At 38.3% G+C, this 17,591-nt stretch overlaps 2 gene segments (V, D, J or C); one reads left to right on the plus strand and one right to left on the minus strand.

The window, feature by feature from the left end:
* The window catches only part of LOC105553684, a 201,669-nt gene that overhangs the window by 170,320 nt on the left and 13,758 nt on the right, over positions 1-17,591 (plus strand).
* The window catches only part of LOC105553685, a 15,661-nt gene continuing 1,003 nt past the window's right edge, over positions 2,934-17,591 (minus strand). Inside the window, 2 exon segments of the V gene segment in view lie at positions 2,934-3,496; positions 3,709-3,989. Of these exon segments, the coding sequence occupies positions 3,039-3,496; positions 3,709-3,757 (507 nt within the window).

Genomic DNA, 17,591 nt, shown 5'->3' on the forward strand with positions numbered 1-17,591 from the left:
GTCTCAAAAAAAAAAAAAAAAAGATAAATAAATAAATAAAAACTGCTTAATAAACTGGATGTAGAAGAAACATATCTTAACATAATAAAAACTATATATAACACACTCAGTATCATACTGAATGGGGGAAAAGTGAAAGCTTTTCCTGAGAGATCTGGAACACGACAAGGATGCCCACTTTCACTACTTTTATTCAGCATTGTACTGAAATTCCTAGCTAGAGCAATCAGACAAGAGAAAGAAATAAAGGGTATCAAAAATTGAATGGAAGAAGTCAAATTATTCTTGTTAGCTGATGATATGATCTTTTATTTTGAAAAACCTAAGGACCCCACTGAAAAACTATTATAACTGAAAACCAGTTCAGTAAAGTTGAAGTATACAAATCAACATACAAAAAACAATAATATTTCTATATGCCAACAGTGAACACTCTGAAAAAAATTAAAAATAATCCCATTTACAATAGCCACACTTAAATACATAAGAATTAACCAAACAAGTGAAAGATCTTTATAATGAAAGCTATAAAATATTGATGAAAGAAATTGAAGACGACACCAAAAATGGAAAGATATTTCATGCTCATGGATTAGAAAAATCAGCATTGTTAATATTTCCATACTACCCAAAGCAATCTACAGATTCAATGCAATCCCTATCAAAACACTAATGACATTTCTCACAGAAATAGAAAAAATAATTCTTAAATTTATATTAAACCTCAAAAGACCCACAATGACCAACGTTATCTTAAACAAAAAGAACAAAACTGAAAAAATTGCATTACCTGACTTCAAATTATACTACAGAGGTATAGTAATCAAAACAGGGTGGCACTGGTATAAAACCAGACACATAGACCAATGGAAGGAATAGAGAACCCTGAAATAAATCCACATACCTGCAGTGAATTCATTTTCAACAAAAGTGTCATCAATTGACATTAGGGAAAAGAGTCTCTTCAATAAACAATGCTGGGAAAATTGGCTATCTATATGCAAGAGAATGAAACTAGACTTTGATCTCTCACCATATAGGAAAAGCAAATCAAAATGGATTAAAGACAAGTCTAAGACCTCAAACTATGAAACTACTACAAGAAAACATTTGGGAAACTCTCGACATCAGTCTGGGCAAAGATTTCGTGAGTAATACCCCACTAGCACAGGCAATCAAAGCAAAAATGGACAAATGGAATCACAGCAAGTTTAAAAGCTTCTATACAGCAAAGGAAGCAATCAAAAAAGTGAAGAGCCAACCACAGAATAGGAGAAAAAGTTTACAAGCTATCCATCTGACAAGAGATTAAGAACTATAATATATATATATGAAGCTAAAACAACTCTATGGGAAGAAGTATAATAACCCAATCAAAGTTAGGCACAAGATTCAGATAGATGTTTCTCAAAAGGAGTCATACAAATGACAAGCAGGCATAGTAAAAGGTGCTCAGCATCACTGATCATTAGAAAAATGCAAATCAAAACTACAATGAGATATCATCTCGCCCCAGTTAAAATGGCTTATATCCAAAAGACAAGCGATAACAAATGCTGGTAAGAATGTGGAGAAAAGGGAACCCTTGTACGCTGTTAGTGGGAATGTAAATTAGTACATCCACTATGGAGAACAGTTTGGAGGTTCCTCAAAAAGTTAAAAATAGAGCTACCATGTCCTTCAGCAATTCCACTGCTGGGTATATACCCCAAAGAAATGAAATCAGTACACCAAAGAGATATCTGCACTCTCGTATTTGTTGCAGCTCTGTTCACAATAGCTAAGATTTGGAAGCAACCTAAATGTCCATCAACAGATGAACAGAAAAGGAAAATGTAGTACATAAACACAACAGAGTACTATTCAGCCATAAAATAGAAAGAGATCCTGTCATTTGCAACAATATGGATGGAACTAACATCATTACGTTAAGTGAAATAAGCCACGCGCAGGAAGACAAACATCACTTATTCTCATGTATTTGCAGAGTCTAAAAATGAAAACAATTGAATTCATGAACATAGAGACTAGAAGGATAGCGACCAGAGGCTGAGAAGAGTAGTGGGTGGGGGTGGGGAGTAGGGGGAAAGTGGGGATAGTTAATCGATACAAAAAAGTAGTTAGAAAGGATAAATAAGTCCTACTATTTGCTAGCACAACAGCGTGACTTTAGTCAATAATAACTTAACTATACAGTTTTAAATAACTAAAAGAGTATAATTGGATTGTTTGTAACACAAAGGATAAATACGTAAGGGGCTAGAGACCCCATTCTCCATGATGTGATTATTACACATTGCATGCCTGTATCTAAATATCTCAGGTACTATATATATACACACATATATGTGTGTGTGTGTTTGTACACACATATACACACACACCTACTATGTACCATGAAAATTGAAAATTCAAAAATGATAAATAAATAAGAAGAAAGTTGGCAAACTGTTGTAAAAGGCAATGAAAAATGCTGTCACTTATTTCTAGAGTAACAAAAATTAGAAAATTGCCTATGAAAGTATTAATATGATGGAAAGAAACTGGGGGTGGGAAGGGCAGAACAAAAGGAGGTAGAGTGAATAAGAATTTTCAGCAACATCGACCAGATGGATTTTGTTGGAAAACAGGGTCTCTGGAAGGAAAAAGCTACAGAGGGACACTATGTGGGAGGCTATGAATAGGAAGGATCAAGGTTTAATATTGGGAAGGATTGCAGATGAAGAAAAAAAAACAAACAAGAGAATTAGGAATCTAAGTAGAAACTTTCCAGAGTCAAGGAAGCACACAGAAGAAACAATTCACCGGTCAGTGTGTAAAACTCAGTGAACCCTGGTCTAGAAAGTAAAGATAAATCTATTTGGCTCGGTCACGTGATGTGTCCATGTGAAACATGAAGGTTCCTGAAACACGAAAACTCCTGACAATGTCTCTAAGGAATCTTTATTACATTTTGCTTTAATAGCCTTCCACAGAAAGAAATCCAGAAAAAGCCAAATCCCTTCATTTTATCCTGGGCCCTGCAAACCCTCCAAGGACTAAATCAAGAGAGTGACCTCCCCGACACACAGAGGAAGCACGCGTGTTTGGGGCTGTGTGCAGAGGAAGCAGCTGCTGCAGCGAAGACCCACTGGCCCAGTGCATGGGGAGGAGGTTTGTGTTCGAGGCTGAAGCACTGTGAGAGGAGAGCTATAATGCTGCTGACAGTAATAAACTGCCACGTCTTCAGCCTGCAGACCACTGATGGTGAGAGTGAAATCTGTCCCAGACCCGCTGCCACTGAATCGGTTAGGGACCCCGGATTCCCGGGTAGATGCCCAGGAAATGAGCAGCTTAGGAGCCTGTCCTGGTTTCTGCTGGTACCAGGCTAAGTAGTTCTTATTGTTGGAGCTGTATAAAAGACTCTGGCTGGACTTGCAGTTGATGGTGACCCTCTCTCCCAGAGACACAGCCAGGGAGTCAGGAGACTGGGTCATCACAATGTCCCCACAGGCACCTGTAATGGACAATGAATATACATAAACTTACACACGCTTTCTCATATATAATTGAAATATGTCGTTTAAATGTGCTTTCTAGTAGTAGTATAAGTCAGCACATAATTGGATCCATATTGGAAATAGTCATTAATTCCAACCATATCTTAATTTTTTTTATTTCTACACAGATATGACTCTGAAAAGACTGTGGCACTTTTGAAATCCTCACCAGAGATCCAGAGCAACAGGGAAATGAAGACTTGGGTCTGCGACACCATCTTGCTGCCCCTGCCTGCCTGTTGTAGCTCAGTTCACAATGCAAAGGTCCCGTTTATAAAATCCGAACAGCTGGTCATGGCCTGGAGGGGTCTATGCAAAAACGATCAGTAAGTACAAAAGCAAATTTCATGAGCAGTGGGTTGTGAAAGTATCCAATGTAAATCAAGAGCCAAAAATATCACCACAGAATATGTAACTCTATGAATAGAAAAGACAGAAGTCAACTTCGAAGCTCTAAAACTACAAACTTCTAGGTGATCTAATGACTAGGACTACCTAGTAATTTTCATAGGGGCATAAATGTTAAACACCTTGTGCATCATAGCAGAAGAGAAAGCATTCCCAATTTCTTAACTGCGTTTTACCTATATTAGTCAGTAATATGCTGGCTTTTACCTGTGTTAATCAATCATAATAAACAAATTCTCAATAAATTTTATTGATACTCTTCAATGCCTGCTCAGCAACATTTTCCAAAGGCAGCTCGGGATATTAAACAAACTCATTACTTTCTATATGTTCCATTTGCTCACCTATATGTCCCAGTCTCCTTACAGATGTAATCAGTTATGGCCAATGATATAGGCATGGAAGTAACATACATCCGTTGCAGGTTGAGGCAGGAAAAAGAGCATATGGAATTTTCCTGTCTATCCTTTATCTACAGAAGCAACTTAAGAGGCCATGTGCTCCAAATGGTGCAAATACAAGATGTAGAGCCTCTGTCCGCCTGGATCCTTGAGTGACTGCATGGCCCTTGTGAAGAATGTAGCAAGAGCAAGACATAAGCATTTGTTGGCGCTAGACCATGAGATTTGGGGCAGTGGTATAACCTACTCTATTATGGATAATATAAATACATAAAAGACAGAAGAGAGAGAGAAGTGAGAGAAGACTGTGAGAGAAGTAAGTGAGAGAAGACTGTGTTTTGTTCATTTCCTATACTCCTATATCACCACAGGATCTTGTGCCTTCTGGTGATCACACTAATGTTCTATAGCTCCAAAGAAGAATGCTCGCCTAACGTCTCCATTCCAATGACTTACAGACTAAAAGCCAAAAAGAATCATAGAAATTATCTATTGCATTATTTGATGTAAGGAAATATCTTAGAGGGCACAGATAGAAATGTCTTAACCCGGGTCACTTATTTAGTTTCTGGCAGAGCTGAGGTTAAAACCAGGCCTTTTGACTCCTAATTTTGTGCTCTTTCCACCTTCTCACATCACTTCTCCAACCCAAAGTCTAGCAGAAAAGGCTAAAATAAGATATATGCACAAATCTGCTATTATAAATCAGTGTATTTCATCAGACGCTTTAAGATGGGGCTTCTCATGGTTCACAATAAGCTGCAGAGGGAAGTGAATAACTATCTTCGTCTCCCCCGCTGCTATTTGTGCAGTTTGAAGCTTATCTTTTAAATCACGTTTTCTTCTCATAGTAAATATTACAACTTGTGCCTTTTATGTGTGTGTAAATTTCAATATAATTTTTTTCCATGAAACATTCAAGTAAAATGGACACTCTAAAAAGATGTTTGATAAGGTTACATGGCTTCACATTGCCCCCTGTTACACCATCTTGTGGAGCTACAGATTCACCTCACCCAAATTTGAGAAAAGTAATCAAGAAAATGACTCACATTAGCAATGAGACCAAGTCCATAAGCAATCATGTCACCAGCGCACGCTGCAGCCTCACGCTGCTGAGCATGTTTTGGGTGTATCCCTGGACTAGTTTAGTGACATGATCAAGGGTACATTTTCCACCTGCATAGCCCCATCCTGGATCTACAGCCTTCCCTGTGTCTTTCTGAGCAACCTAGTGCAAACTCAAAGTGTCAGAGAGAGATCTCAATTAATTTAGAAAGTGTATTTTCCCAAGGTTAAGGTGAAGCCCATCATAAAGTCTCCAGAGGTCCTGACTATACGTGCCCAAGATGGTCGGGGCACAGCTTGATGTTATACATTTTAGGGAGACAAGAAACATCAATCATTGTGTATAAGATGTACATCACTTCGGTCTGGAAAGGCGTGACAACTCAAGGCAGGGAAGGGGGCTTCCTGATGGGGTTGCATTACTTTGAGTCTCTGATCAGCCTTTCACTGAATATACAATTCACATATGAAAGGTGGGTAGAGAAATACTCATCTATGCCTTAGTCCGGCTTATTGAAACAATAGGGCGGAAGAAGCAATGCATATGCATTTGTCTGAAGTGAACAGAGGGATGACTTTGAGTTCAGTCCTTTCTTTGTCCACAAGGAATTCCCTTGTGGGAAAATTGTGAGGGAGCTATGTAACTTTTTATTTTTGTAGCTATCTTATTTAGGAATAAAATGGGAGGCAGGTTTGCCTGATGCAGTTCCCAGCTTGACTTTCCCTTTTGGCTTAGTGATTTTGGGGTCCTGAGGTTTATTTTTTCTTTCACATTAGTATAACTACTTTTCTTTTTCTAATTCTTTTTCTAGTTGTATGTGTTACAGCTGACTTACGTTACTTGCAAAAAGAATTCTGATTAACGCACCATCCAACTAGAAGGCAGTTCTATGATACGATGATAACGAATCCTTCAGAATCTAGTAAACAGAATTGTCTGCAAAAGAGGTGGGTGCCTTCTTGGGGAATTTCTCATGGCAATAGATGGCAACTGGTCAAAGGATTTATGACCGGACTGAGCTCTCTTTTATCTATTCTGTTACTCACCAAGACCTATTAGGGTTTGTACTCCACAGGGACCCTAGTTTCTAAGTTCTAGGGTTAAACGGTCCACTCACAGGCCCACCACACCACACCCGCCTGACATCTGGTGAACAGCAATAAAATTGTTTCTTATTCTGAAAATCCTCCAATATTTCCACCAACCCCAGAAAGGCAGTGGAGGACGAGAGAAAATGAATCGTTCCATTAGAGGACACAATATCTATTAAATTATTCTCGGCCTTTGAGATACCTTACAAAACACATTTTTTTAAAAAAAAGTCCCAATTTAACATCTTTTAATAATCTTTACAAACCAGAACATACCTCCTTTCTTAATAGCAGTCAAGAGGCCCAGTGGCAGCTGTGGTGAAAAGTGTCAGATTCTGGTCGTGTTTCAAAGGTAGAAAAAATAGCATTTGTTAACATATTGGATGTGAGGCATGGGAGAAATGCTAAATCAAGGTGGTTGCAAGTGCTTGAACCTGAGCAACTAGAGAATTTGGAAGGACATTTTCTGAGGCAGGGAAGGCAGGTGGGAATCAGGGCTTAGAGTTGAACATATTAGACATTTGAGATACCTGCTAGACCTCTAACTGGTAATATCCCTTGGACAGGTGGATGAATATATGTGATTCTGGAGTTCGGAGAAATAGTCTGGGCTGAAGATGCAAATTTGGGAAACAGGTCGAGGTTACTAGGTGATGAGTTAAATCAATGAAGGCAGACTGGGCCCTGGTAGGTAACCCAACAAGCAGAGGTCAAAGAGATAAGAAGAAACCATCACAGGAGACTTAGAAGCAGTGGTCAAGGAAGAAGGAGTTGAACCAAGAAAGCGGTATCCCAGAGCCAACAGATTTCTTTTCTGTTAACAAATGTAAAATTAAAATGTTTAATAAAAAGAAAATTTACTTTTAGGGTTGGTTGTTATTAAGTGGTCCAAACGCTGCCTCATTTGTAGGATCAGAACTCTCCCATGGCAGTAGAAAATTTGGAAGGTTACTCCTTAAAAGGGGTGGGCACTGCTGCGCTCTGCTGGTCAAGTTTATGCACTGCAAATTCCAAGGACGATTGCTCGTCAGCATTTCTCCTTTAAAATAGCTCAGACTGTACAAGCTGGAAAGAACCTCACAAAGACATTCCTTCCAACATTTGCATTTGACTTATGGGAAGTGTAGGTTCAGCCAGAAAAGTTGTGTGCAAGGCCGATTATGTAAGTTCATCAGACCTGATTCTTAGGGCTCTTCCCATTGTTTCGAGCCTCCCTCCCATTCACTTCTCTCTCATGCGCGACCAAGTATACAGCACGAGAGTAGCTGCTCTGCACTTTATAGCAACTCCGCTGGCACTCTGATGTTCTTTAATTACAAGCTATATGACAGTGCTTCTCAACCCGCTCCACTGCCTCCACCTAGTGGCAGAAAGAAGAAAATATGTGTAACTCAGGAGTCTATTCTCAAAGCTCTGGGGTACCATTTCTTCAAAGTCTTGAGCTTGTTTTTGTTTGTATTTGTTTTTGTATTTATTTATTTGTTTGTTTTAGAGACAAGGTCTCGCACTGCACTCTAACCTGGGCGACGGAGGGAGACAATTCAGGATCTATCTAGTGAATAAAGAGATGCCAGTAATGACTGTTTTATATTGTGGCTGTAGCGCATTCGAGGGATAATTTGATTCTGTTCTGCTTTCGAATGCACGGCTCACTGTAACCTCCAACCCCCGGGCTCAGGCGATCCTCCTACCTCAGCTTCTCCAGTAGTTCAGCTTGATTTATTTTAAATTTTCATAAAATTTTGGCATTTCTTTCCGCAATACGGCCATGTGTGCTTTACTATAAAATATTTTCATCACAAAATTTACATCGTTGGAAATCCCCATAAAGCAGTTTGGGTAACACAACCCAAGAAAGCAGACCAGACTCAAATTATCCCTCAAATCCCCCTTAGCCACAAATATAAAACAGTCCCTGGCTGGGCGTGTTGGCTCACACCTGTAATCTCAAGAATTTGGGAGGCGAAGGCGGGAGGATCACTTGAGGCCAGAAGTTCAAGACCAGCCTGGCCAACATGGTGAAACCACGTCCCTATTAAAAATACAAAATTATCCAGGAGTGGTAGCAGGCACTTGTAATCCCAGCTACTTGGGAGGTTGAGGCAGGAGAATTGCTTGAACCCAGGAGGTGGAGGTTGCAGTGAGCCAAGATTGTGCCAATGCACTCCAGCCTGCACAACAGAGTGAGACTTCCATCTTAAAAAAAAAAAGTTTAAATAAATAAAATACAGTAAAATAAAGCAGTCCCTGTTGATATCTCTTTTATTCACTAATAGACCCGTAATTGACTTAAATTCTGATTTTTTTAAATCATGGATTTTTTGCATTAATTTAATTGCTTAAATATTGCATTAAAATATTCTTTATCTTGACTATTGAGTTTGGGAGACCTCCTTAAATTTTATGACCAAGGCAATGCCTCACTCGCCTCACCATAGTCTGGGCCACATATCAGGGGCTCCAATAGCAACCAACATGACTGTTGAACAGCTAAGACTTCTCTCTTCACTGTGAAGACCAGATGGGCCCTGCAAATGATGTAATCTGTACATGAAATGCACGAGATTCCAACTACAACTAGGAACAAAAGACTGATGGTGAAGTCCCGAGCCTCCAAGCCCCAGCTTCCTGAAGGGAAAGAGCACCCCAGGTTCTGACCAGAGGCCAGAGTCATAATGAAGATGGAATGTGAGCTTGACATGGAAGGGGTGGTAGCACCTGACTCAGTAATGAAGAGGCTTTAGGTCCTGAAGGAAGAGCTCAGTGCATTCGAAGATTAGAAGGGAGGTTCCAGTCATAGGAGCAGGGAAGGAGAGAAGGCCCAATAAGAAATACAGTTAGACAGGAGGGAGGGGTCAGAGCAAGATCATATTGGAAACATCTAGAGAACTCATAAAAGTCGCAGTGCCCAGTCCCCACATGGACCAGGTTCTTCAGAATCTCTAGGCATCAATTTGGGCACCAGCAGTTTTCAATGTTCTCCAGGAGTTTCTATGCACAGTAGCCAAGGGTGAGAACCACAGATGTTGGTCTAGGGATCATGACAATGAGTTTCTAAGTGCAATAAGAAACTTTCAGAGAGTTTAAGCAGTGGAATAACTTGGTTTGTTTCTTGTTTGTGATTTTTAAAGATCAGTCTGGTTACCGTGTGTAAGACAATAATCCAGGAAACCTGTTGCTCATGAACCACATATCTGTAAATTTGCTTCCCCTGTAACTGAATCTAACCAACAAAAATTAGTACTTACCAAGAAATTACATGCCCAGGGATTATGCTAAGTAATTCATAAACATTATTTTATTTACTCCTCACCGCAAGTTTATATGACAAATGTTTTTATTTCCACATTTCCGATGAGAAATTTGAGGCTTGGGGAAAGTTAAGTAATTTACCTAATGTCATACCTAGTTCATAAGATGCAGAGTTAGGATTCTAATTCCATGTCTAAGTTGATGCTCCATTGAACATACCACGCCTCCAACTAGGAAGAAACATGCTGACCAGAGGATGCCGTCATCAAGTTTACAGGATGGTTAGATTTCTAGGCACAGACGAATAAATCAACATGTTGGTTTGCAATAGTAGAATCTATCCAGCTCTGAAATTGCATCCAAGGGTTCGTGAGCACACAAGCATAAAAGTGTGCCCTCAGCTCTGCTAGCTTCATCAAGGTGAATACTTAGGAGGCCACCCTCTGAGACCACCAGATGGACAGTCCACCTGATTCCCAAGCCACATACCAGCTTTACCATCTGATGCTCTCTATTCACGTTCAACATTTATACAAGAAATAGTCATATGGATCCTTTTCCATAGACAGTACTGGGGAAATTGAATTGCCATATGCAGAGGAATGGAACTAGACCTCTATCTCTCACCAAATACAAAAGTTAACTCAAGATGGATTAAAGACTTACATATAAGACCTGTAACTACAAAAACACTAGAAGAAAACCTAAGGAAAACGCTTCTGGAATTGATCTAGGCAAAGAATTCAGAACTAAGATATCAAAAGCACAGGCACAAAAACAAAAATAGATAAACAGGACTTAATTTAACTAGAAAGCTTCTGAACAGCAAGAGAAATAATCAATAGAGTGAATGATCTGCAGAATGCGTGAAAATATTTGCAAACTGTGCATGCTACAGGGAACTAATGTCTAGAATTTATAAGGAACTCAAACAATTCAAGAACGGCAACAACAAAATAACCCCACCAAAAAGTGGGCAAAGGACACGAATAGACATTTTTCAAAAGAAGGTATATAATATGGTTTGGCTCTATGTCCCCACCCAAATCTCACCTTAAATTCTAATAATCCCCACATATTATGGAAGGGACCTGGTGGGAGGTAATTGAATCATGAGGGCAGGTTTATCCCATGCTATTCTCATGATACTGAATAAGTCCTATGAGATCTGATGATTTTATAAAGGGGAGTTCCCCTGCACACACTCTCTTGCCTGCCTGCATGTAAGATGTGCCTTTGCTTCTCCTTTGCCTTCTGCCATGATTGTGAGGCCTCCCCAGCCATGTGGAACTGAGTCAATTAAACCACTTTTTCTTTATAAATTACCCAGTCTTGGGTATGTCTTTATTAGCGGCATAAGAACAGACTAAAACAGTATACAAATGGCCAAGAAGCATACAAAAAACAAAATGTTCAAATCACTAATAACTAGAGAATTGCAAGTTAAAACTACAATGAGATATTATCTTATAGCAGTCAGAATGGCTATTAATAAAACATCAAAAAATAACGTGTTGGCAAGGATGCAGAGAAAGGCAAATATTTATACACTATTAGTGGGAATGTAAATTAGTACAGCTTCTATGGAAAACCCTACGGAGATTTCTCAAAGAACTAAAAATAGAACTACCATGTGATTCAGCAGTAACACTACTGCGTATCTACCCAAAGGGAAATAAATTATTATATAAAAAAGATATCTGCACTCACATGTTTATCGCAGCCATATTCACAATAGCAAAGATATGGAATCAACCCAAGTGTCCATCAACAGATGACTGGATAAAGAAAACATGATGTGTGTGTGTGTGTGTGTATACACACCACAATGAAATACTATTCAGCTATAAAGAAAGAATGAAATCATGTCTTTTGCAGCAATGTGGTTGGAACTGGAGGCCATTATCTTAAGTGGATAATTCAGAAACAGAAGGTCAAAGTCACATGTTCTCACTTATAAGTGGGAGCTAAATAATGTGTACACATGGACATAGAGTGTGGTGTGATAAACACTGGAGATTGAGATGGGTGGAAGGGTCGGGGAGGTTGAGTGATGAGAAAATACTAAATGGATACAATGTACATGATTCAGGTGATAGATACACTAAAAGCCCAGACTTCACCACTACACCATATAGCTATGTTGCAAAATTGCACCTGTACCACCTAAATTTATACAAGTAAAAATAAAGTCATACGAATTCTGTTTTTTATTCTCTATAAAATTACTACTAAGAGTATTATCCAATGCGGTTTCTATGCAATGCCCGCAATATTATCTTTTTAGCAGCTCCTATGCAATGCCCCAAGATAGAAATTGTCTTCAACTTTTATCCCAGGAAAACCTTCAGTCACACTTAGAAACTAGAATTTTTCCCCTAGACGAAAATTATGTAACTTAACACATTATCTTCATTTAGTCAGTTTCCAAGAAGCTCAGAACCAGATATTGTGATCAATCAAAAACTGGTTATTTTAAGTGAGGTTTACTGAGGTATAAATTACAATAAAAGCCACCCTTTCGTGTATATTTCTATAAGTTTTGGCAAATGCATAGCTCTGAAACCACAACCACATTCAAGATATAAGACAGGTCAATTGCCCTTTAACGTCCCTTTGTGCCCCTTCCTTCACCCCCAGCCCCTGGCAACCACTGGTTTTTGTCTGATCCAATCGTTTGCCTCTTCCTGAATGTCATATAAACGGAGCCATGCAGTGTGAAGCCTTTTGAGTCTGACTTTGTTCACTTAGGATAATGCATTTGAGATTCATCCATGCTGTTTCATATATCACTAGTTCACTGTCTTTTGTTGAGTAGTATTCCGTTTTGTGGATATGCCACAGATCATTTATCTAGTTAACAATTTAAAGACATTAGGTCATTTCTAATTCTTGGCTGCTAAGAATAAAGTTGCTGTAAGCTTTTCAATGCAGGTTTTTGTGTGAACTCAGGATTTCATTTCACTTGGGTAAATTCCTAGCTTTGGGACTGCTGAGTCATCTGGTAGGTGCGTGTTGAACTTTATAAGAAACTGCCAAACTCTTTTCCAAAGTGGCTGTGCTATTTTGCACTCCCATCAGCAGTGCGTGAGGATTCCACTTGCTCGAGCCTAGTATTGTAACTTCATTATATACCTTGTTTGATGACATATCCTTTCAAATTTTTGGTCAAGTTTTTATTGGGGTGTTGTTACTATGGACTATGAGAGTTCTTTGTATATTCTGCATACGATTTCTTTCTCACATTTGTGTTTTATGAATGTGTTCTCCCAATATGTGGCGCCTTTTATTTTCTTAATGTGCCATTTGAAGAGCAGAAGTTTAATTTTTACGATGTCCAAATTATCTTTTTTCTTTTCTTTTCTAGATCAAAATAGGGATTGATTTTGATTACCACTGTTATTTTATCTCAATTTGAATTTCTATTTTTACTTTTATTTTTCTAATTTCTTTGTAAATTTTTAATTAAACCCAAATATTTTAGGGGAAAGAGGCAAGATAGAAATAGTCTAACTTGGCCATAAATTTTAGAGTCATATTCTCTTGCCGAGAAAGGAAACTAGCTCTCTTACATTGATTGTTTAATTTCAGACTTCACTACTTTATAAGGATGCCCAAATTATAGGCTTTAAAAAAAATCCAAACAGGGTTTCAGAAAGAATAATTTTTCCACAACAACACAAAAAATGATTCCACCATAAGTTTGTCCAGTGACAGGGTTTATATTATTTTCTATATATCAAATTCTACAACTGATTCTTAAAGCTATTGTACATAACCTAAGTTAAAATACAATGGTATTAGTTGATAAGACATTTTATCATCTATGAAATGTTGCCTGTTGTCATAACTAGAAAATCTTTTAAAATATGGAGCTCTTTTCATAGATTGAACTATGCCAGTTAAAAGCTGGGTAAAAAGAATGACAGAATAATATTTATGTTTATCATATGAGGTTTTAAAGCAAATTCCAAGTAGGTTTTGCAAATAAGTATGTATGAAAATACTGATTTAAATTTCAGATAAGAGGAGACTTTGAGAAAGAGAGAAAGGCCAAATGATTTTATAATTGTAATAAGTTCATAGGTTTATGGGGATTTTATGTAGTTTTCCACCTAACTTCTCTATAAGACTTTAGTGAATCACTTAGAATTTTAAAAATAATTTATTATTACTCTGTACCTATTCTTTACTCTGCAAATCTTACCATGCCCTTTTGTCTAAAAGCAGTAAAATCTGACCTGTGTCATTGCTTTTGTTACTTAGCAAGCACAATGATCCATTAGGCCTGTGGAGGCTCATGGTTTATACAACACTGCCATCTGCTGACAGAGTGTGACAGTCACAGTCAGCAACGTGAAACCACTTTATTTTCATTTTCAATGTTTATAGGAACGTTCAACCATTTATGAATATACACAAATAGTAAAACGAACCCTAAGCTTCACAAATTAACATTTTGCCAATCTTGTTTCAACTACCACCCCCCAACCAATTACTGTTCTCTCACCCTCTCACACACAGACGCTGGTAGTATTTTTCAGTCAATCATTAATATATTGCCAACTGACAAAGACTTTTAAAAAATAACCACCATTCTATTATGATTTCTAGCATAATGGAGAGTGATTCCTTAATATCCAATACCCATTTCTTATTCATATTTCCTTGATTGTCTTCAAACTGTTTCTACCCTAAGTTTGCTTAAATCAAAGTCCAGCTCCTGCTAAACATATGGTTAAGTTTTACCAAAACCTAATAAATAAATAAATAAACACCTATGTTTTTTCCAATTCCAGGGAATAGTGAAAGAGGGTAAATGCCATTATTTAGAAGCATAAATCACATCATAGGGCTAGAATTATCTTGAAGTCAAAATTGAAGACTGAAAATGAAAAAGAAAGGTACAGACTAAACTTATTTAAAAACTTCAATGCAGAACTCTAAGAGAAAATATTGGAAAGGTGTACCAGTATTCATTATTCAGTATTCATCCGTATTCACTCAGCTACATGTAGTTGAAATCTAACTAGATGAACTTGATCAGATAAAGAGGTACATTTTTCTCACCAAGACTGACTCCGGAGGCAGGTGTTTCAGAACTAGACACCTGCTGCAGGACCCAGGTCTTTCCCTGCCTGCTTCTCCACTCTAGCTTGTGACTTTCATCCTGTAAGATGGTGCTTCTGCCAAGTTCCAGACAGAAGAAGACAGAACACAAAGAATAAATAAGCAGCATTGCTTCTGTCAATCAAGCAAAATTTTTCCAGAAATGCACAAGAGATTTCAGATTATGTCTCAACAGTCCTAACTGAAAAGGAGCTGAGGAATTAGATTTTTTGCTAGGACATTGTTGCCCTGTAAAAAATTGGGATTCTGTTATTAAAGAATAAGAGGAGGGAAGAAAGATTGGAAACTTCTATGCAATAGCGAAAAAAATAAGCAACTCAATAAAAAAGTGGGCATACCTTAAGAACAGGCAATTCACAACAGATGAGACCCCAAAAGCCATGGTCAACCTCGTGAGTGATCAGAAAACACAAATATGTATATTAAACCAAAAATAAAATACAATGTGTTGCCCATTTGACTGGAAAAAAATGAAAAAGCCTGATAATATCAAGTATTGGAGAGGATGTAGAGTGAGGGAACTCCATGGAGGAGCTATCATTGCAAATGTGGGGATGTAAACTTAATACATGAATTTGAGGCCAATTTGTAAATTGAAAAATGCACACACCCTGCAACCAAGAAGTATCCCCTTGCAATATTTTTGAAAAGACAAAAACGTTATGTAAATGGAATCATGCAATATGTGACCATTACACTCAGCATAATGCCCAGCAGATCCATTCAAGTCATGTGTATCAAGAGCTCACTATTTTATTTTTTATGTTTTTTAGAGACAGAGTTTCACTCTGTCACACAGGGTGGTGTGTAGTGGTGAGATCATAACTCACTGCAGCCTCGAACTCCTAGGCTCAAGCATCCTCCTGCCTCAGCCTCCCAAGTAGCTAGGACTACAGGCACAGGACACAACACACAGCTAAATTTTTATTTATTTTTTTTAGAGACATGGTCTCACTATGTTGCCCACGCTGGTCTCAAATTCCTAGGTCAAGCGATTCTCCCACCTCTACTTCACAAAGTGCTGGGATGATAGGTATGAACCACTGTGACCAACTCACTACTTTTTAATACTAATATTCCATGGCATGGATGTACCACAGTTTGTCTTACCACTAATCTATTGTAGGATATTTTGGCTGATTCTAGTTTTTGTTAACACAAATAAAACCGCTATAAATAGTTGTGTACTGTATACGTTTTTGTGCTGACGTAAGTTTTCATTTTTCTGGGATAAATTTTCATTTCTTTGGCCTTTTGCTGTATTCTTGATATTATAATATGTTTCATCTTCATTTTTATTCTATTCAATATATAATTGTTTCTTTTCCTTGAAACCTCCTATGGATTGTTTAGAAGTGTGTTGTTTTGTTTCCAAGGGTTTGGCATTTTCCCCATTATTTTTCTGTTATTGATGTCCAGTTTGATTCCAGGTGGTCAGAGAACACACTCCGTGTGATTTCAATTCTATTGAATTTGTTGAGGTTTGTTACATGGCCCAGTATATGGCAATTTTGGTACATGTTCCATGGGCACGTGAATGTGAATTCTGCTGGTGCTGGTTGGAGTTTTCTAGCAATGTTGATTTATGATCTTACTCATTGATGGTGTTGTTGAGTTTGATGTGTTATGATGGCAGCTTTAACATTCTTGTCAGATAATTCTAACATCTCTGTCATGTCAGTATTAACACTTCTTACTTATCTCATTAAGGCTGAGATTTTCCTGGTTTCCCTGGTTCCTGGTGGGATGTGTGGTTGTCAGTTGAAATCTGGACTTTGGAGTATTGTGTTATGAGGCTTTGTATCTTGTTTAAACTCATCTCAGCGGACTTCCTCTTTTGCCACTCAGGAAGGAGAAGTTAGGGTTTTTGTCATGGTGTATGAATGGAGAGAGCAGTTACTGCCTAAGAATTATTTTACTGGGCTTCCTCTTTCTTTCTCCTTTGACTAGAGAGAGCCAGCTTTTATTAGGGCTTTTTGTCTGTCTGGGCATTTTGGTGTTTCCGGGTTGACAAACTTCTCCAGAACCAAGTCTGGAATGGATGAGGCAAAAAGAAACCCCGGGGAATGCACCGCTGGGTCGCTCCTTGGGTCCCAGTGTTCCTAACTGGTCTGCCTTCTTCTCTCCACCCTCCAGAGTCTTCATAAGTTTGCTTTAAGTGCAATGTCCAGGGTTTTCATTTTACTTGAGAGAAATAGGTAAAAATAATTCTACTCCATCTTTCAGTAAGTAAAAGCCCCTTGTGTATTTTTTTAAACTTTCAAAAACAAAACAAAAAGCAGCTGCAACAATAAAGAAGCTAGTAACACCCTTGGTGGGAAATTCAAGCCCAAATATGCATTTTAAGTTTGGCTAGCCAGTGAGAACATCAGAATAGCTCAGGCTTTAAACAAATTATATTTATGATTACACATATACTAAAAGCTGAAGTCATCTTATATTTACTAAGCACCTATTTTGTTCTTGTTAGGAAGACACAATGCCATTCCCTGGGAAATGTGACCTGGCAGCTGGACCTGAGCCACCCGGCCACTAGAGCACAGAGCAGGGAGAGCAGTACCCTGCCCCAGCCACCCCTCAAGACAGGATCCTTTCTCTGGGAACTGTAGGTAACAACGAAAGTAGAAAGGAAAAGAAAGGGAAGGGAGAAGGGAGAAGGGAGAAGAGAGAAGGAGAAAGGAGGGAGGGAGGGAGGAAGGAA

The sequence above is a fragment of the Mandrillus leucophaeus genome, unplaced genomic scaffold (assembly GCF_000951045.1).
Source record: "Mandrillus leucophaeus isolate KB7577 unplaced genomic scaffold, Mleu.le_1.0 Scaffold602, whole genome shotgun sequence".
In the NCBI taxonomy this organism is placed as follows: domain Eukaryota; kingdom Metazoa; phylum Chordata; class Mammalia; order Primates; family Cercopithecidae; genus Mandrillus; species Mandrillus leucophaeus.